This window comes from Hemicordylus capensis, chromosome 6, assembly GCF_027244095.1.
Source record: "Hemicordylus capensis ecotype Gifberg chromosome 6, rHemCap1.1.pri, whole genome shotgun sequence".
NCBI lineage: Eukaryota > Metazoa > Chordata > Lepidosauria > Squamata > Cordylidae > Hemicordylus > Hemicordylus capensis.
Window position 1 is genome coordinate 92189506 of NC_069662.1, and position 20842 is coordinate 92210347.

Below are 20842 nucleotides of genomic sequence, written 5' to 3' on the forward strand. Positions count from 1 at the left end.
GGGCTTCCAGGTGGATGGTGCATAGTGTGACATACGGACTGCAGCAGAAGCCAGAGGGGAGGAGGATGCTTATTAAGGATGGACCTAGGAGCTCAGCATTAAAAACTGACAGCTGGTGCCTAGCTGGCCAATAATTACGCAGCATGCAGAATTCTCCCGGATGGGAAGATAAGACAGACGTGCAATGCTGGTGTCAATTCGCTGCAGATGAAGGGCAAGTGCCGTGACTGAATATGTATTCTCTACTCTCGGATTTTATATTATCCCTGCTAACTAGGCAAAGAGGTACTCTTTTTTTTTTTAAGCACATACTGTATGTCGTGGGGATAGCAATGGTCCCTATTCAGCCCAGCACAGCATCTCTCCAGTGGTTGTTGCCAATGCTTCTGTCTTTGTACATTTTAGTCTGCGAGCACTTTCGGGACAGGGAACCAGCTTCTATTTTCTGCTGCTACACAAACCACTTTCATAACTTCTTATTGAAGTGCAGTAGACACATTTGTGGTACCAACAATAATGTTTTGCAGCTGCTCAGTTGCCTTCATTCTACTCCTTCATCCTGAAGGTGGCAACATTTGTGTGTAGCTAGTGGTGCTATGTACAGACTGACCCGGAAGTTAAAGCCATTATCGAATATGTGTTTGCAGCATGCATCTGTCAGCACACACTGATTTCACTTTCTTACCTACAGCTCTTCCTGTCTGTACAACATTCCGACTGGTAGTAACCATAGCATTTCCAATCTTCTTACCCCGTTCACTATTCTGAACTGAACTAAGCAAAATGAAAATAATCACATTATATACCTGCTATTTTATTAATTTCAAGCATTTGAAGTTTGTTGTTTAAAAAATTGTGCCCTGCATTTCTCAATGATTCAAAGTGAAAAACAGTAAGTTAAAACTTTGCCATCACAAGGAAGGCATCCAGAGACTATAAAGGTGTCATACAGGAGTCCCCCCCGGGCCCAAATCATCTTCTGGACCAGGGATTCTCAATGGTGGGTCCCCAGATGTTATTGGATTTCCATAATCCCCAGTCCTAGTGGCCTTTGGTTGGGGATTATAGGAGTTGAAATCTAACAACATCTGGGGACCACATGTTGAGAATCCCTGTTCTGGGCTATCCTGCAGGAATAGTGCAGGAGCCACTGTAAAATCATGCCCCCTGCCTCATCCCTGCAAGGCACCTTCTGGACCCCACAGCCTATGGTAACAAAAGCCACTCAGGTTCAGCTGAACCAACAGGGATGCACTTGCTCTGTCCAGATCCTAGTCTCAAGACCGTGCCAAAAACCAGATTAAAATGGATCAAATAACCCCACCACAATTTGGTCACAATTTAGTGTGGTCAAATGGACAAAGGGATTTTAAATAAGAGAGGTATTACAGAGTGATTACTGGTCTAGAAAAATGCAGAAATCCTTACATTAATATGATGGGCTTGGAGCTGGAAGCTCTATACAATTGTCTACATTTCAGAAGTTATTACTGCCCACAAAAATAATTAAACTTCTAAAAGCATATAAAGATACAGTACTTACTGTGATAATCTTAATTTTACATCTGAAACTGAATACTGGCCTTGGAATGGATGACTGAAAAGAATTTGGGAGGGAGGAAAAGAACAAACCAGACAATTTAAGATTTGTTTTGAGCTGTAACAATAAAAACAAACCATAAGCCATCATCCTCTTACCAAACATTTCAGCATCTGTTCCAAAAAAGCTCTCTCGTTTGTGTGTGTGTGTGTGTGTGCGCGCGCGCGCACGCGCACGCGCATACACAAACGTCAATTGGCTCTGTCTTATCTTGGGAGGTAAGGAAAGGGTATGGACAGAGTTCAGAGACTTTGTATTGATCCATCTCAGAATTTATCCCCTGGAAATTTCTCTTTTCCTTTGCTGCTTTCCCACTCTTCTCTGTTTCCCTCCTCCCCCTACTCTGGCATTGGTTGGCCTTTAAATGGTCAGGTTATAGTCCATTCCTGGCACACACTAGCTGCTTTCAATTCTCTCTCTAAACTGTTGTTTGGAGGTTATAAATTTTTAAGTATGAAAAAGCACTTATAAGGAATGAAGTGAATTCTTGGGCAGAAAGTTCTGAAATTAAAAGACCACAAACAGCATCTAGAACTATATTCAGAAATAAAGTCAAGGGAATATAGAGAGTACAGATACCTAGTAAGAGCTTGGACAGTTTAAGTTTTGGAAGCACTAGTAGAATGTCTCTGATTTCAGAACTTAACACCTCCTGCCGAAAAGAAAAATCTAGGAAATACTACAACCCTACCCTTTCCCCATGTTTGCAACTTTCCCCAGCTACTCCTTGAGTGATCCTAGCCAACAGGCGATCACGTATTAGGTATAATGATGCTACAAAGCCAGATTTGGCTATGTGCTGATGTCACTAAGGACCAATGAAACCTATGTACAGCAATGCTGTCAATCCCAGTAACATGGGTGATCCTAGGGCTTGTTTATGCAGGAACTTGCCCTTCCCAAATAACCAAAGCAGGTGTGGGGATAGCTTACACGGCTGATAAAGATATAAATTAAATGGGCACTTGCATTTTAGTTCAGCCACTAACACTGATGATAATACTAATAAAGTGTAAACTGTAATCACTTCTCCCATACACATCTTTAAACAAAGGAGTTTCTTACCTAGGATTTACCTCTGTAAGAGCTGGGTGTTTATTGCTGTTCCACACTCTATAATTGTGTGTGTTCTTCCATGCAGCTACAAAGGTGGTTCCAAAATCCGACAATAGTTTTTCACTATCTGATGAATAGAAGAGATAAATGAAGTGGAGATGCAATTCTTCACATGCTGTGTGTGCAGATGAAATTGTGTCTGAGCATATTTGCCTTTTAAAAAATATATATATACTAGCCCAATTCAGACATTACATTGTAGAGATGTTTTATACACTCGTACATGTTTCTGTGTGAATGAGTGTACGTGTTCATTTAAAAAGTAAACCTGGGTAGAGACCTCAAATTCAGGGTGCAAATAGAAAGTATGCTACTACACGTGTTGAATATGATGCATGAATAACTATGTGTGTACAGATCTGTATATGCAGTACACAGATTACAGGTGTGTGGAATATAATGTGAATAGGGCTATGGACAACATAGTAACTGCAACACAGGACTGATTAATACGCAGATAACTGAAGAAACAGCAATCGAGGTTGACATTTGTGATGGTGTGAGAGAGACTGACTGACTGGAAAGGGAACAACTACCTTGTACCCAAGCCTGTATGTGTGCTTAGGTTAATGCACTTACAGCCCAATCCTATGCATGTTTACTCACTATATTCAACTGAACTCGCTTCCAAATAAGTGTGCATAGGACTGCAGCCCTAGGATAGTTTTTAAAAGACAACAAACAAACATATAGATCTATTCTCACCTAACTGCAAGCAAATGGTTTTTAATTTTGCATACCTTAAAACAACCCCAAGCTCCACAAAATCTGTTAAGATTTAAATCCTGGAACACACAGGAATTCTGTCATGTGCAACTTTCCAGTACTAGAGCTTATGAGTCAAGAGTTTCTACAGTCAACAGATGGAATATTACAGGAGACCAAAAGCTGTTTGTTTTCTAAAACCAATGGGAAGTAGCAGCACACTTTGAAACCAAGCTTTAAATCAGATGGGTCATGTGACTAAGCTGCAATATATAGTTTGAAGGGACATAGAATTGGGATAATCGAGGATTTTAGCTGCCCTTGGGGAGATACAGAACAGTTTCTTCCCGTGCCTCCAGTACACACAGTGTTCATTCAGCCCTTTCAAAATGAGCTAAGTGCCAGCGTGGTGTAGTGGTTAGAGTGCTGGACTAGGACCGGGGAGACCCGAGTTCAAATCTCCATTCAGCCATGAAAAACTAGCTGGGTGACTTTGGGCCAGTCACATCTCTCTCAGCCGAACCTACTTCACAGGGTTGTTGTGAGGAGAAACCTAAGTATGTAGTACACCGCTCTGGGCTCCTTGGAAGAAGAGCGGAATATAAATGTAAAAACAACAACAACAACAACAACCTGCATCCAAGGAAGCCCAAGTTCTGTAATCAGAAACTTTTCTAAATAATGTGTTAATTATTATTATTTGGAGCTGGAGTAGGAAGGGGCTAAGACAATGACCTACACATCAATAAGCCCCTGGTTCCAACCTCATCTCTATCACAAACTCATTAGGTGGCCTTAGGCAAGCCATGCTCTCTCAGCCTCAATCTGCAATGTGGGGATAATACTACTGACATACTTTATAGGGTTATCAGGATTACAGTGTCACAACAGTGGATATAAAGCACTTTGAACATTCAAATGTACAATCAAAGAAGCTGTGGGTGAAGAAATGGCTTGGGGAGCAGATGTCAAGGCCAAGGAAGTGAAGGGAATGCTTTGGAAATTATGGTTACAGGGCAACGTGATGTTGCGTGTGCAGGCACTAAAGCACACCCCCCCGCACCCAGTCACCAGGATTTCTACCCAGTCTCCCACAGGCTTTCCAACTTCCACACACATCTGCCTACTCATGAGTGAAGTATGCTTGCAAAAGTGTTATTTTCAGGACAATAAGCATGCTTTGTGGGTAGCAAACTGACAGTAGTATGCAGTTTTGGGGGTACAAGCAATCTTATAATTTTAACATGGTCTCAGTGCAGAGCCAGTGCCCTTCCCACTTCCTAAATTAATTGCCGTTGCATCTTGGCTAAGAAGGCATAAAAGCATTATTTTAAATCAAATAATACATATAAAGATCAGCACGAGAGCTTACCTGGCTGTAGAGTAGCAGCAAGCAGTGCATGGAGATATGACCCAAACTGGGCACGGATCCATTCATCCCCTCCTTCCCAGCCTGTTCCATCCAGGAATACATCATCCCTGTTCTCAGTTACATGCTTCACCAGGAAGTCTGCAAATCTCAGGTCAGCTGTTGTGGGATTCAAAACCTTCTTGAGCTCTGGATCGTGGACTTGAACCAGAGCTTCCTCAATCTGTTAGAAATAATCCCAAATTTAAACCAGAGAGCAATATTCTTAAGAGAAGCAATTTATTGTCATTGTACCATAAGCCACAGCTAATGTTCAGTGTAGTATCATTTGGAAATGTACACATTCTGACTGTAAAGGAAGTAGATAAAGGTGGCTTATCAATGATAATGCATAATTACCAGTCCCTCAAACAGGCAAGCACCTTATTCATTCTCATGGTAGGCTGTGGCAAGGACTGTACACATGGAAAGGGAAGAAGGTGACGGACTAGAGGATGTTTTGGCCCCCTTCTGCTCTGCAAGTCTAAGAATTATTGGTAATAGTGTTGTGGAGGCATTCCAAGCAATAGTGACAATTTATGTTACAAGATTTTGTTTCAGCCACTTACCACATGTATGCTTAAAGACTTCACCTCAGTCGTTTCTGGAGCATGTGTTTGAGAGGAAAGCCTTGGTTTTACTCAGGAATTTGAACAGTGCCCTAATGTTTAGATGCTGGTTGCTACTCGCCAACAAGACAGACAGAATCTTTTATTTATATATATATATATATATATATATATATATATATATATATATATATATAAAAAAAATATTCTCCTGGGTGTGCCTTGGAATGTGCGTCCCAGCGCCCAGCTGGTGGCTGGGCCTTATTGGCTGAGGCACACCCATGAGGATTGGTCACCATGACAGCAGCAGGCCTGGCCGCAGCGGCGGAACCAGCCTAGCTGCAGAGGCAAGGCCCGGGGCGGGGGAGAAAGTGGTGGGGGAGAAGTGGCGGTGGGGAGGAGAGGCGGCTGGGCCTGGAAGTGGAGACTGGGGCAGAGGGTGGGGGTGGGGGGAGAAATAACAGCCGGCCCCAAAGAGTGCACAGATGCTCTGTGCAGGGTCGGCTAGTAGGATTATATTTCAAGAAAGAATCTTCCATTTGGATCAACTATACTAGACAGTTAAGCAAGTACATATTAAGAAGCGTTGTCACTTGTCTGCTCTATAACTATTTTTTAAAATGGCACATTTTGCCATATCCTCAGATCTGTGCAGCAGAATGCGGGGGGGAGGAGAGCAGCTGGGGTGTGGGTTCCGAGAACCACTTGGCACATAACCTAGTTGATTGCTCAAATGGGTTCACGGTTCAATTAATTCTGTATGTAAAGAGGAAGGATTGATACCTCTACAATAGCATCACTTAGATGCTTCTGCTGCCGAAAGAGAATGTTGGTTGCTCCAGCAACAAAACCACGAATGGTTACATCAGAGAGGAGGTGGTGTTGCTGCAGTGCCATGTATGGCAAGCAAAGGTACCCCTGGAACAGAAAAGGGAAGGTATTAATTGTGAAAAAATAAAGTCGATTTTGGGGTTGGGTTTTTTTGGTGGGAGGAGAATTAATGAGCAACGGAAAAATAAACTAAAGACTGCAATTACTACTCTGTTGTCATCATATCTACAGGCATTACAGTAGAATACTGCTCTGTTCAATCAAGTTAAATTGTCAGCAGACCAGTCTACAACTTTAACAGGCTATAGAAATCATTGTGTTGGTTCTGATGCAATGCTAAATCATGGTTTATTGCTATGTGAATAAGTCTGTGCTTGTGCAATCCCGCTTTCCCTCACATGTACCAATTCCCTTCTAGTTTAGCAGCAAACCATGGTTTGCTGCTAAATTAGAAGCGTGGGTAGAAACCAGGGCACATAATGGGAGGAAAGAGAGCAGCACACAATCACAGAACTTGTTTACGTATACCATTCCATGATTTAACATTACTACACTGGTTAGGATACCTCTCTTGGGCCTTTAGTTTAAGGAACATAGGAAATTGCCTTATGCCAAATCAGACCATTGGTCCATCAACTCAGTATTGTTTACTAACTGGAAGCAGCTCTTCAAGGTTACAGGCAAACCTTATGCCCTACTTGGAGGTGCCAGGAATTGAACCTGGGATCTTCTGCATGCATGCAAAGCAGATGCACTACCACTGAGCTATGGCCTCCGGTTTAAATTCAGCCTGAGTTGTCAGTGCCTGAATGTCATGGCTTTTGGGCGATGCAACAGTAAGAACGGATTGATCCAACTGTAAGTCCAGTTACCATGTCCTTTAGAGTCTTAATAATGAATATGAAGACTGAACATACTGATACTGATTTACAACATGGAAAACTCTTTTACAACTGAGGCAGGCTGCAAAAATCCATCTTTTTATTATATGTATTTCCATTGTAACTTTGTTACTAAGTTTTATAGATGCCACACACACACACACCTCACCACACAGAAACTCTAAAAACGACCAAATCAACAGTTGATAACTTCCTCAAAGTCACCATGGGGCCACAATTTATAATGTGAACAACTGTGGAAGAATGATAGGAAATGATGATACAAATGTCACCCTATACAAGTGATGGTATAAACTCACTCGAAATCTACACAATTGCTGACAGAGGTCTTCTGTTTTCTTGTCAGGGAGCTTTATAAATTTAAGATTACAGAGCAAATGGCTACATTTCCTGTACCTTATAATATTTGTGTTCTTATGCCATCAAGTATGCCAGTGCTTTCCAGGAAAGTTTACTATTTTTAAAAAATCTTGCAACAATGTGCACTACATCTTAATTTTAAAGGATATTGCTGAAGGCATAATAATCTGAAATTATAAATAGAATCAGTAATTCTAGCCCACTTTCAGCTGTTGCTTTATAAACATTGTGCTGTTAATTAAAATGAACCACAAACCTGCGAGGTAAAACAAGAAGAAAACCCATGCCAAGCAATCTGGAAACAAAAGCAAGAATTCCTGTAATGTAAAAGGATGTTTGAAGACCACTAGTGAGCTGCTTTTAATGTTGAGGAACCCTTCAGACCTCACTAACTATTGACACAATCTCTGACTTGTCATAGCCACTAGCTTAGATGGCTTTAAAAAGGAATACAAAAATTCAAGAATAAGGTATGTATTTGTGGCTATTCGTCATAGTAGCAAAGAACAGAGCCTTCATGTTTACAGGTGAAACTCGAAAAATTAGAATATTGTGCAAAAGTTCATTAATTTCAGTAATGCAAATTAAAAGGTGAAACTGATATATGAGATAGACGCATTACATGCAAAGCGAGATAAGTCAAGCCTTAATTTGTTATAATTGTGATGATCAATGCGTACAGCTCATGAGAACCCCAAATCCACAATCTCAGAAAATTAGAATATTACATGAAACCAATAAAACAAGGATTGTCAATAGAACAATATCGGACCTCTGAAAAGTATAAGCATGCATATGTATTCAGTACTTGGTTTGGGCCCCTTTTGCAGCAATTACTGCCTCAATGCGGCGTGGCATGGATGCTATCAGCCTGTGGCACTGCTGAGGTGTTATGGAAGACCAGGATGCTTCAATAGCGGCCTTCAGCTCTTCTGCATTGTTTGGTCTCATGTCTCTCATCCTTCTCTTGGCAATGCCCCATAGATTCTCTATGGGGTTCAGGACAGGCGAGTTTGCTGGCCAATCAAGCACAGTAACCCCATGGTCATTGAACCAGGTTTTGGTACTTTTGGCAGTGTGGGCAGGTGCCAAGTCCTGCTGGAAAATGAAGTCAGCATCCCCATACAGCTCGTCTGCGGAAGGAAGCATGAAGTGCTCCAAAATCTCCTGATAGACAGCTGCGTTGACCCTGGACTTAATGAAGCACAGTGGACCAACACCAGCAGATGACATGGCTCCCCAAATCAACACAGACTGTGGAAACTTCACACTGGACTTCAAGCATCTTGCATTGTGTGCCTCTCCATTCTTCCTCCAGACTCTGGGTCCTTGGTTTCCAAATGAGATGCAAAAGTTGCTCTCATCAGAAAAGAGGACTTTGGACCACTGAGCAACAGACCAGTTCTTTTTTTCTTGAGCCCAGGTAAGACGCTTCTGACGTTGTTTGTTGTTCAGGAGCGGCTTGACAAGAGGAATACGACATTTGAAGCCCATGTCCAGGATCCGTCTGTGTGTGGTGGCTCTTGATGCACTAACTCCAGCCTCAGTCCACTCCTTGTGAAAGTCCCCAACACTTTTGAATGGCCTTTTCCTGACAATCCTCTCCAGGCTGCCGTCATCCCTGCTGCTTGTGCACCTTTTTCTTCCACACTTTCCCCTTCCACATAACTTTCTATTAATGTGCTTTGATACAGCACTTTGGGAACATCCAACTTCTTTTGCAATTACCTTTTGAGGCTTTCCCTCCTTATGGAGGGTGTCAATGATGGTTTTCTGCACAACTGTCAAGTCAGCAGTCTTTCCCATGATTGTGATTCCTAATGAACCAGACTGAGAGACCATTTAAAGGCTCAGGAACCCTTTGCAGGTGTTATGGATTGATTAGCTGATTGGAGTGGGACACCTGGAGCCTAGACTGTTGAACCTTTTCACAATATTCTAATTTTCTGGGATTGTGGATTTGGGGTTCTCATGAGCTGTACACCATGATCATCACAATTATAATGAATTAAGGCTTGACTTATCTCGCTTTGCATGTAATGCGTCTATCTCATATATCAGTTTCACCTTTTAATTTGCATTACTGAAATTAATGAACTTTTGCGCGATATTCTAATTTTTCGAGTTTCACCTGTAAGGCCTTCTCTGCATCCCTCTTGAGTGACAGCACAGGCCCCTTTGCCTCTCAAATGCTGCGCTGACAATTTAACTCCTTAGCAGTTAAAATTTAACGAGTGTTCCATGCTGGGTACCATTAACTGATGGAGGCAGGCAATTGCCAGGCTGGGCCCCAGTTCCGCTAAGGGGCTCACTGAGTGACATTCGCTTTTGGCACTGCTCTTTTGCTATGGGATCTGGCCAGGTCAGAGAAAGTGTTCACTATATTCAGCCTGAAAGAGCCCCAATCTACAAGAGCATGCCTGGAAGTTCCAAGTGATGTCATAGGGACTCTAAAGTGTGTGTCCTCCGTTCATCTGCCCTGAATGTCAGTTCATTTCTTCTCCTAGTGATCTTTGCTCACTCTTGACAGTTAAGAGGTCCTCCTAGGTCAAGTTGCTCAAACTACACGCCAATACCAGTTGCTTATTTTACATTACTAGGATAGGGAAATCTTCAAATGCACTGTGCATTTAATTCCAGCCCCCTGGAGTATTTCCACAAAGGGCTGTTCCAGCTAATCTCCTTCAGAAGAGAGTGTGTGCATTCGCTCTCTAAGTGTATGCCAGACTTACCCCGAAGTCCATTCGAGATCTTTGAAAGCATCCCACACACAAATTGGGCTTTGTCTTCCAAATTCCAGCTTGTCTCAATGTATTTCTAGGTTTTTAAAATCCTGGTTATAAGCGTTGACACTGACTAGAGTATTTACATAATCATTAACATGACAAGAAGAAAGCACTCTATATATATATAGCTGCCTTGCCTAGATGTGAAGAGTTTTCAGGAGGTGAATCTCTCCAAACTGGGTGAGTGGGTGACAAAATGGCAAGTGTAAAGTGATGCACATTGGGACGAAAAACACCAACTTCAAGTATACGTTGATGGGATCTGAGCTGTCGGTGACTGACCAGGCAAGGGATCTTGGGGTCATGGTGGACAGCTCATTGAAAGTGTCAACTCAATGTGCAGTAGTGGTGAAAAAGGCCAATTCTATGCTAGGGATCATTAGGAATGGGATTGAAAATAAAACAGCTAATATTATAATGCCTTTATACAAAACTATGGTGCGGCCCCACCTGGAGTACTGCGTACAATTCTGGTCAACACATCTAAAAATAAAATAAAATTGTAGAACTGGGAAAGGTGCAGAAGAGAGCAACCAAGATGATCAGGGGCCTAGAGCACCTTTCTTATGAGGCAAGGCTACAACACCTGGGGCTATTTAGTTTAGAAAAAGGACCACTGAAGGGAGACATAATATGGGTCTATAAAATCATGCATGGTGTAGAGAAAGTGGATAGAGAGAAATTCTTCTCCCTCTCATAACACTAGAACCAGGGGTCATCCCATGAAATTGATTGCCAGGAAATCTAGGACCAGCAAACGGAAGTACTTTTTCACACAACACATAATCAACTTGTGGAATTATCTGCCACAAGATGGTGACAGCCAACAACCTGGATGGCTTTAAGAGGGGTTTGGATTACTTCATGGAGGAGAGGTCTATCAATGGCTACTAGTCGGAGGGCTATAGGCCACCTTCAGCCTCAGAGGCAGGATGCCTCTGAGTACCAGTTCCAGGAGAGTAACAGCAGGAAAGAGGGCATGCCCTCTACTCCTTCCTGTAGGCTTCCAGCGGCACCTGGTGGGCCACTGTGTGAAACAGAATGCTGGACTAGATGGGCCTTGGGTTTGATCCAGCAGGGCTGTTCTTATGAAGCAAATTCTTTGTAAGTTCTACTTACAAACCTCTGTGTATGCTGAAGTTAACTTTTTTTTTAATTAACAATATTAGTCCACCTACTTAAGGTTTTCACTGGTTAAAATAAGAAGTTTTACCAAGAAACTAACGTAGAGCACACCACACATGTGTTGGGAAAAAGGGAAGAAAACTCTTAGTGTATACAAATGCTCCCAGTCTAGGACACAAGATTTTGAAGGCAACATTGTGTTCCTCTCATGGAGCTCCCAAACACTCATTTTCTCTCGGCTAAATGGAAAACACAGAGGCATGCATTGTGAACCTGCAGAGAAAGAAAACCAGAGAGCAGAGAGGAGCAGTTGCTTCCCTCATGCTGCGAGTGTAATTCGAAGTGGCTTCCCTCAACATTTACCCCGAGAGCTGGAAGCTGTGTGTGGGAAAGCTCCTGCTGTCTTTTTCTTCTTTCTGTTCTACAAGCTGGCATGGCAACTATTTTCCCTCAAAAATCAATTTGATATCTCTTTTGTCTCTCTAAAATGGTGAGTTAACTTAGCTCATTCAAAGTCTATTATGATAAAGATCCACAACATTTACTGTCCAAAATGAGACCTCTTATATGCATATCACAAGAAACTGTGCCTTGCCTTTTGAAAAGGAGGCCTTAAAATGTTGGTGACTTGCTTATTAATTACTAAAAGGAACTACCTTAGTGAAGACTGCTAATGGCATGCCGTACTGGTCCTCTTCCAAACCAGATATAAGTCCAGGAACAAGTATTGTGTGGCCTGTATTAGCCTGAGGTTGCACAGTAATTGGAATGCTTTCAGAAACTGTAGATTCCTTCAAATGGATTTCATTCTGCCCTGCTACTGAAGTTGTTTCATGTTCTCCTTTTGAGCCAGGATCCTCCAGAACACTAGTATCTAACGTTTCCCAGTCACTTTCAGATGACTCCGGTGAAGTGCGAGGAGGTTTCAAATGCTGCCCAGCGTCTCTGGAGGCCTGAGTTTCATTCCCACTAGCCTGTATCTGGGATAAAGGCACTTCTACCTTCTGTATGTCCCCTGCTTGGTTTCCTGACAACTTTTGGCCTTTCTCAGTTTTTTCCAGATTTGCATTTGGAACATCCACAGAAGACCAAGAAACATAATCATCTGAAGTGGGTGGGACTTCCTGCTGGCCAGTATCTTCCGATATGCTCTTTCTTGGCCGATACTGTGAACAGTCAGTAAGGCCATGTTCTATCATACCTGAAAGGCAAAAGTCATATAAATATCCTCAATAATAGCATCATGGAAAGCGAGTTTAGCTTATCAACACAAATTGTATTGCCTATTTTAAAACACCATCTTGCAAGTCCTTATTTGGAGAACCCCTTTTTGCCTAAATAAGGATAACGATTGATATCTTTCATCTGCCTGAACAAGGATAATCATATGTTCTCTTATGGAACGTATATATTTAAAGCTTGAAATATTGGACGACATGCTAAACATTGTTACACACACAGTAAAATGTAATGTTTGTGCAAGAGCACTGTTGTGCAAGCACAAAAATTGCAAACACAGTTGTGCGACAGCACTGTTTCACACCTTTGTGAAATATGCACAACTGGACATATGTTCCACCATGTGTGTAACATTGTGCAGTATATCTGTCACAGTTCATTACATAAGGGGAAATTCCAGAAAAAGTGACCTCTTAGGGCCTTTCCAAATGCAGTCTTTCCCACCAGTGGGGATGTGACAATTGTACAGGTGTTACACAATCCTCACCCTTTTGCTTGGTCATGCTCTCTGCAAACACTGCTAGTAGCCATTGATAGACAAAATGGTTATCTGGTTCTGGGAGCCAGTGTTCAACCTGTCCAGGATGGGGTTTCATCCAGAGAGCAGGTTCAAAGTGTGGGGATGCTGTAAGATTTGGTATTACATTCAGTTCCCCCATGGCACACAGTGCCTTTCACCAGCTTAGGTTGCAGAACCAGCTGAGACCCTTCCTAGACAGATAACCTGGCCAGCATTATTCATGCCCAGGTAACATTTGGGTTAGATTGCAATAATGCATTACGCATGGGATTGGCTGCCTTTGAAGACTGTTTGGAAACTTCAGCTCGTTCAGAACACGATGGTCATGTTGTTCACTGGAACTTGCCATGATAAACATCTCTCCCTGGTACTTAAATATCTATAATGAGATTGTTTTTATTGTGTTTTGTGGAATTTTAATCTGTTTTTATGCTTTTATATTGTGTTTTACATTTTTTACACTGCCTAGAGATGTACATATCAGGCAGTATAAAAATATGATAAATAAATCATAAATAAATAATGGTTTCAAGTTAGTTGCCAGGAATAATCCAGCATGCTGATTATGACCTATTAAAAAAAGCCCAACTGAGACCACAAATTCTGAAGGTCTATGATCTCACCTATGAACCTGCCCAAAATTTGAAATCTGTTCTTGAGGCTTTTCTTCAAGTGCCGCTACCTTCAGAGATTAGGTGGGTGGTAGCGGGGAGAAGATCTTTTCAGTGTTGGTGCTTGGCTTTGGAATAACTTCCCCAGCAGATTAATGAGGTGCCACCTACGTTATTCTCATTAAGGTGCCATGCTAAGAACTTTGTCTTCATCAATGCTTTTAACTGAATAGCTTTGCTGCCTTTTAATGAGAAGTATGGATTTTATTCCTCTGCTTCATTTTATCTCCTGCTTCTGTTAATTTTTTTTTATTATTGTGGTTCTTTTGCTTACATTTTTGACACAGCAAGTTCACTTGGAGGCTGAGGTGAAATGCAAGTCACACTTTTAAAAACTAAAGATACAGGTGGCCCTCATCTGCAGTTTCAAGAACTACAGTCCCGCGTAACTGTGGACGGGTCTTAGAGACCCAGTTTATTTACCTGAGTTATTAAAATAGGCTAAAATTCATCTGTTCACGGTTTTGAGTGGCCAAAAAGCGGGAGCCAGCATAGCATAGTGGTTAGAGTATCGGACTAGGACCAGAAAGACCCGAGTTCAAATCCCCATTCAATCATGAAACTCGCTGGGTGACTCTGGGCCAGTCATGTATCTTTCAGCCTAACCTACCTCACAGGTGTTGTTGTGAGGATGAAAATAACCATGTACACCACTCTGAGCGCCTCGGAAGAGCGGGATATAAATAAATGAATGTATAAATAAATAAATAAAGTGACTTGCAGTGTCATTTCCAGCCACCATTTTACAGTGCAGAGCCATTTTGTGGCTCTTTAATTTAAAGGGGGGGGGTCCCTCAATTTTTTATGAAAATTGGAGGAACTGGGGGTTTGGGGGTGGATTGTTGGAGAGCAAGGTAGAGTACTTTATTACTTATCCCCTATATTCCCACAGGGGTAAGGTTTCGTTATTTGTGGTTTCCGTATTTGCGCCTAACAGCAAGAACAGAACCCCCATGAAAAGTGAGGGCCATCTATACTTAAAATAAATATGTTCCATGAATTTATTTAACCCATTTAAAAACTATTTAGGCTAGTGGCCATCACAACACCTTGCGGCATCAAGTTATATAAATGATAAGACCATAAGAAAGACCATAAAAATGAATTATAGGAAAGATCTCATAGAGAAATAACACATTCACTTACCAGGAAAGAGGGATAAGACAGTCATTAGTGCTCCCACTAGCCTATTCACGGGGGAGATATAAAACAGAACCTAGAAGGGAGAAAATGACAGCATTAACTTCAGGAAGAAGAGAAGCAAGTGTAAGTACTAAAACAAGAAGTCACCACCCAAGATTACAGCATTTTATGGGTAATGTTAACAGGAGTCTTTGTGGCATTTAATTCAAATAATTATCTTAAGACTACAACACACAGACTGCGTGCAGAACCTTGTAGCCCTGGAAGCACTAAAAAAGCACTAAACTACTAGAAGACCGGGGGGGGGCGGGGAGCAGCAGCTGTTACATAGGGTATGCAGGAATGCCTTCATAACATTTCTATCCAGAGACAATGTATGAACATCAGATAGGAGGATGCTATTTGTAATTTGTGCAGTCAGCACTTCCTGAACAATGATCCACAATTTCTGGTTGCCTTTGATTGTCAAGCCCGTTTTGTGGTCACCCCCCGCCCCAAGATTGTTCAAGTAGCAGGCAACAGAAACCACTATGCCTACCTTCTCTTCCTAATATAAAGTAGGGAAGGGAAGAGAAGTGCAGAAGTACCTGTTCAACTGCCACTCAGGCAAGGAACCAAAGCCAAAGGCCCCCTTCCTGCCTCCGTTTCATGCTTTGGAACAGAGCAGAGGAAGAGGCAAGAATCGCTGCACAACTGGTGAGACAACTCTGTCCATTCCCTTGATCCATGGCTGGGGCTCATCATGCTTGTCAGACGGTACCAGCTCACTTGCCGCAGCAAGCAATACTGTGGAAGCCTGTCTTGAGTACGTAATTACATTAAGCTATGAGGTCTAGCAAACTCACCTTGGCCCTTTCTATCACCACGGAAGGGAAAGGATCTTACCTTTTTCTCTAGAAGAATCAGTTTAAAAAGAATTAAAACCTTCAAAATAAAAGAGACATGAATCTTAAAATACTAGTAATAGTCCTCCAATGTAGTATTTCAATTTGATACTTCACAAGGCACAAGATATAATCAAGATCTGAGCAGTAATAGAAAGTATACTTTATTGATATAATTTCCCCGCATTTATAACCCCTTTTTAATAAAAGATACTCAGTGGCTAACAATACAAGAAGAAAAAGACAGCTCACAAAATAGCAAAAGAGGTAAGTAGTAAAACAGTCATAAGACCACATAAGCTAAGGTTGCAATCCTGATGCCCCACTGAACACAGTAGAACTTTCTTCAAAGTAAACCTGTGTAGGACTGTACTGTAAGCCAACTAATGATCTCATAGTAACTACTTTTACAAACTCAGTGGTCTCAACAAAAACTACATCCCCACAAGTTTGCTGAAATAGATGTGCCTTCACTGCCCACTGAAAAACAAGCAAGATGAAAACCCTTCAAGAAGACATTTGGCAGGCTTGACACCACCACAGAAAAGGCCCTGTCTCTCATGCCTACCCTGGTGGTGAGACGTGAAGTAGGGCCTCTGATACAGATCTTCACATTTATGGGAGAGTACAGTTCCTAAGGGTTCTTAGACACTTAGTACTTTACAGTTCAAAACCAGCTATTTATTGATTTTTGATTTGATTTGATTTCTATACCGCCCTTCTCAAAAATGGCTCAGGGCGGTTTACACAGAGAAATAACAAATAAATAAGATGGATCCCTGTCCCCAAAGGGCTCACAATTGAAAAAGAAACACAAGATAGACACCAGCAACAGTCACTGGAGGTACTGTGCTGGGGGTGGATAGGGCCAATTACTCTCCCGCTGCTAAATAAAGAGAATCACCACAGTAAAAGCTGCCTCTTTGCCAAGTTAGCAGGGGGTTTGAATGGAGCCCTGAAACAAACTGGCAACCAGTGAAGACAACATAATTCCTGCTCAGACTTCTTCTTCTTCTTTTTTTTACAAGGCATGCTGGGTTTGTGTACAGCATCCCGGAATGCACCTGGAAGCCCTGCCTCTGGCACTAATGTGCCAAGAAACCTCACCCTCCCCACACTCTTCACATTTATGGCATTTGTATGAAAAAGGCAAATGCCAAAACTGTGAAGGCGCTCATGACCTTCACAGTTACGACATTTGCCTCTTCAGACAAATGCCATAACTATGAGGACTGCAGGGAGGGCGAGGTTTCTTGGCACATCAGCACTGAGGGTGGGACTTCCAGGTATACTCGGAGACACTGTGCACAAGTAGAGCATCCCCACCCCACCCCCAATATCTGAACAGGACTGTGGTCTCAGAGCAATGTGTTCTGACTGCATGCTCAAGCCAAAAGACTGGCAGACATGTTTTGAATCAATAGTTTCTCAACCACCTTCAGAGGGAGCTTTATGCTGTGGACATTATAGTCATCTAATCTAGAGGGCATGAATGACAGCTGCCAAGTCCAACTAGTTCAGGAAAGGGCACAACTAATGCACGAGCTAAAGCTGGTTAAAAGCTTTTGGTCCTTCATGATTTGGCATTCTTGTGGCGTCAAGAACATCCATTTATAAATTATGTCTCCTCACAGAAGCAGTTGACTGGTCAAGCAGAAAAGCTGGGCAGACATCTGGACTAGTACTGCAAGTTTCCAGCTTACTGCTGCACCATCATACAAGTGGAGGAAGGGGCAATTTCCAACTGTTTCCCCTTCCCTCCGAAGCCCACTGTGCATCACACAACCTTCGGAGATACATTTGCGGGAGGCAAAGTGGGCTTCAGAGGGAAGGGGAGAATGTCCAAAAAAAAAAAAGTCACCACTTTCCCCTCTTCATGTGACGGCATGGAAGTCAGCACTGCTGCAACTGAGCAGAGCTATTTTGGTTATCAACCATTATTAGGAATGTAGACTTGTTCACTTCACGTTTTACTAAAATGATGTATATTAATCTTGTCAATCATCGTGTTAAGTTACCACTTACATACATGTATAACTGCACTTTTAAATATGTTTGTGCATATTTATTTTATTTTTTATTTATTTGATTTATATACCGCCCTTCCAAAATGGCTCAGGGCGGATATGCCATTGATGGGATGGGATACATTATTTTCTGGCTGAAAACAGCAATGTAAGATAGGGATGTGCATGGAACCGTGGCAGGGTGGTTCAAAGGCGGTGGGGGTCTCTCTTTAAGAGCGGGGGGGAGGGTACACTTACCCCTCCCGCCGCTTCCCCCTGCCGGCATCGGTTTTTCAAGCAGCCCATTGGGGCGGCAGCGTACCAGCGGCAGGAGGGGCAAGTGAACCCTCCCCCCACTCTTAAAGGGAGACTCCCACTGCCTTTGAACCGGTGGAACTGCCAGTTCCGTGCACATCCCTAATGTAAGACTCTTTAGTAAGGAGTGATGAGGATTCTTCCTTCATCTCTAATACTGTTGGCACAGACATATGGAGAGAGATTGGACAGGGCGAAAGACAAAAGCAAGGACCATTTAGCCTAGGATTCAGGAACACTGTTGGCATCCAGATTATACTAACCTATTTGGATGTCAGGGAGGATAATCAGAGGGTTGAATCCCTCTATTTTTTGGACTATTTCTGGCTTTCGAATAGCATAGACTTTGACCTTAACTACAGAAAAGACTGTGCGCACTATGAGCACAGTTCCTATGATGTCACATATTTGCAACACAACATACAAGCAATGCTTATTGGCTTTGTATATCAGACATGCACATCCGGGAGAAAAAATACCTTGTGTCTAAACTGAAGGACAAGGTCTCGTGGAGACAGACCTAAAAATACAGAGAGCAAAACAGTTAGCACTCCTCAAGAAAAGCAGCTAAACCTTTTATTCTTGTTTGCAGGACTTCCATGTATATAGAAAAGGTTAGATACGCTCAGTTTAGTATACATGTGGAGAAGTCTGCTGGCCACACAATGAAAAAAAAGCATGTTGATTTCCCAGCATTTAGGATAAAGAATCTGCACAGGAAAGTGCTCAACTACTTGGTTCACTGACAAGTGTGAATTGGGATTTAGCTACCAATGAGGGATCCCATTTTCCATAAAATCACAAGAGAAAGGATGACGAAAAGTTATATGGCTGCTGCCCTATTAACACACTTTTAATAATTCTGACATTGATTTTGAATAAACACACACAATTTAGAGAAAGTAGCTGAGCAGCTCACCTTACTGAGCAAGAATTCTAAAATAAAAGGAGAACCCAGGGGTGGGTGGGGCTGATTTCTGCAGCCAGATAATTATCTAGCCCCATGACTGATGGGAGAAGGAATCGTAACTAGAATACTGTTCAGGCCCACAGGCTTGGAATTAGACATCAATACATATTACATAGTTTAGGAAATGAAAATTGGGCAACTACGTCTTACTTAGTAAAAATTGCTTACCAAGATAAACTTGTGACCCTTCCAGGGGGCTTCCTCCCAGTGAACTATTCATATGCTCATAAAGTTCCTGAAAAACCATTAATTTTGAAAGCATTGAAATCACATTTTAAGAAAAGGCAACTGCCATAGCAGTAGTTATGGGGGCAGGGGGAGCTAATATATTTTATATAACAAGGGTCTGCAAAAATATCACTACTACTACTACTACTACTACTTTTTAATATAGGCATTATTGTAAAAGAATCACTGAAGTCATGGGCATCAGTCCAATCCAGATCCCCTTTAGGCAAGGGTTGGGATTCAAAAAGTTACTTTAGGCATGCTCCAGTGCAGGTTTTTTTAAAACTTTCTTTCTTTCTTATCAGCAAACTCCTGGGCCACATAGAAATCTTCTCAATTAATGTGGCTTGCAATGGGGTGGGGGCTCTGTTTGGAAAGCACAAATGCCACGGCCGCTTGAACGTGCAGAACTCTGCTCTTTGGAACCGAGCCATGCACTCCAATGAGCTCATATTCTCCTCGGCTCGCAGGGCTTCCCCATTCACTTCAATGGAAAGGGCAGCTCTGCAAGTACAAATGAATGGCACCATGAACCTTGCTGCTACTTAGAAATCAAAGAGATAACAAGGAAGATCCTCTGTCACCCACGAGTCACTTACAAATATCATCTATCCTTCTTATTCATTCTAGACAGAACAGCTGCACAAATCCTGCACAAAGTCTTGAGTCTTTTGTATACTGAAAACTTACCTTAAGAATAGAAATCTGTGAGAAGTCTTTTTCCTCAAAATAGGCATGTGTAATTAGCTGCAGTTTAGCTTGAAGGAGCCCATACAGAGGCTTGCAAGACAAATACATAGTGTTAGTATCAAGAAAAGAAAGGCAGAATAAGAATAAGAGAGTGCTCCATCAATCCTAATACAGATAAATGCACAGTATCCAAAGAAAGATCATGACTAAGCACCATTTGAATCGGAGACACAAGTTTACTATCAATGGCACTTAATCGTGACTAACTTTCTTTAGATGCAATCCAATGTGTGCAATTCCTACTTATTTTACACATTTTCCAATAATACACATTCACCACATTAAACAACAGTTAATTCAAAAAGATTGAATGTCAGTTATTCTATCAAAAACAAGCACAGGTTTGCCAATGTGATCATGTTCTAATACGGCAATAATGGTGTAGTTCTTTAACAGAGTACTAAGTCTTGAATAATACGCTACTCCATTTGTTTGCACATCAATGTTACATTTCTTCATCAAGAACCTTTTTCTCCACAGAGAAAATAGCTCCAAAAATCTAATCCTAAAGATCATGCACATGCAGATAAATAGGATTTCACATCTGGTGGTGGTTACATTTTAAGGATGATAAAGACTGCCAAGTGCTTTGAGCATCCACAGTGTTCTTGCCCCTATTTTACTTAGCACCCAAAGAAAGAAAGATTACACTATTGGATAGGTTAATGAGAACCACTCATTTTAATAGTCTGCAAATACAATTTTTCTATTTTC

The 20842-nt window shown here is 41.9% G+C and overlaps 1 protein-coding gene across 3 annotated transcripts in view; it reads right to left on the reverse strand.

Moving 5' to 3' along the window:
• Window positions 1-20842, reverse strand: part of AVL9 (AVL9 cell migration associated) — a 46170-nt gene that overhangs the window by 4402 nt on the left and 20926 nt on the right. For 2 of the 3 annotated variants that reach the window (XM_053265124.1, XM_053265123.1), the window contains exons 5-15: window positions 20069-20158; window positions 19319-19385; window positions 18660-18700; window positions 15861-15899; window positions 14979-15048; window positions 12059-12603; window positions 6182-6316; window positions 4794-5013; window positions 2666-2783; window positions 1544-1597; window positions 686-774 (exon numbers count right to left, since the gene is read on the reverse strand). In XM_053265124.1, the coding sequence (XP_053121099.1) occupies window positions 686-774; window positions 1544-1597; window positions 2666-2783; window positions 4794-5013; window positions 6182-6316; window positions 12059-12603; window positions 14979-15048; window positions 15861-15899; window positions 18660-18700; window positions 19319-19385; window positions 20069-20158 (1468 nt within the window). The remainder of the gene's footprint in view (window positions 1-685; window positions 775-1543; window positions 1598-2665; window positions 2784-4793; window positions 5014-6181; window positions 6317-12058; window positions 12604-14978; window positions 15049-15860; window positions 15900-18659; window positions 18701-19318; window positions 19386-20068; window positions 20159-20842) is intronic. The other variant, XR_008310344.1, reaches the window with a different exon arrangement.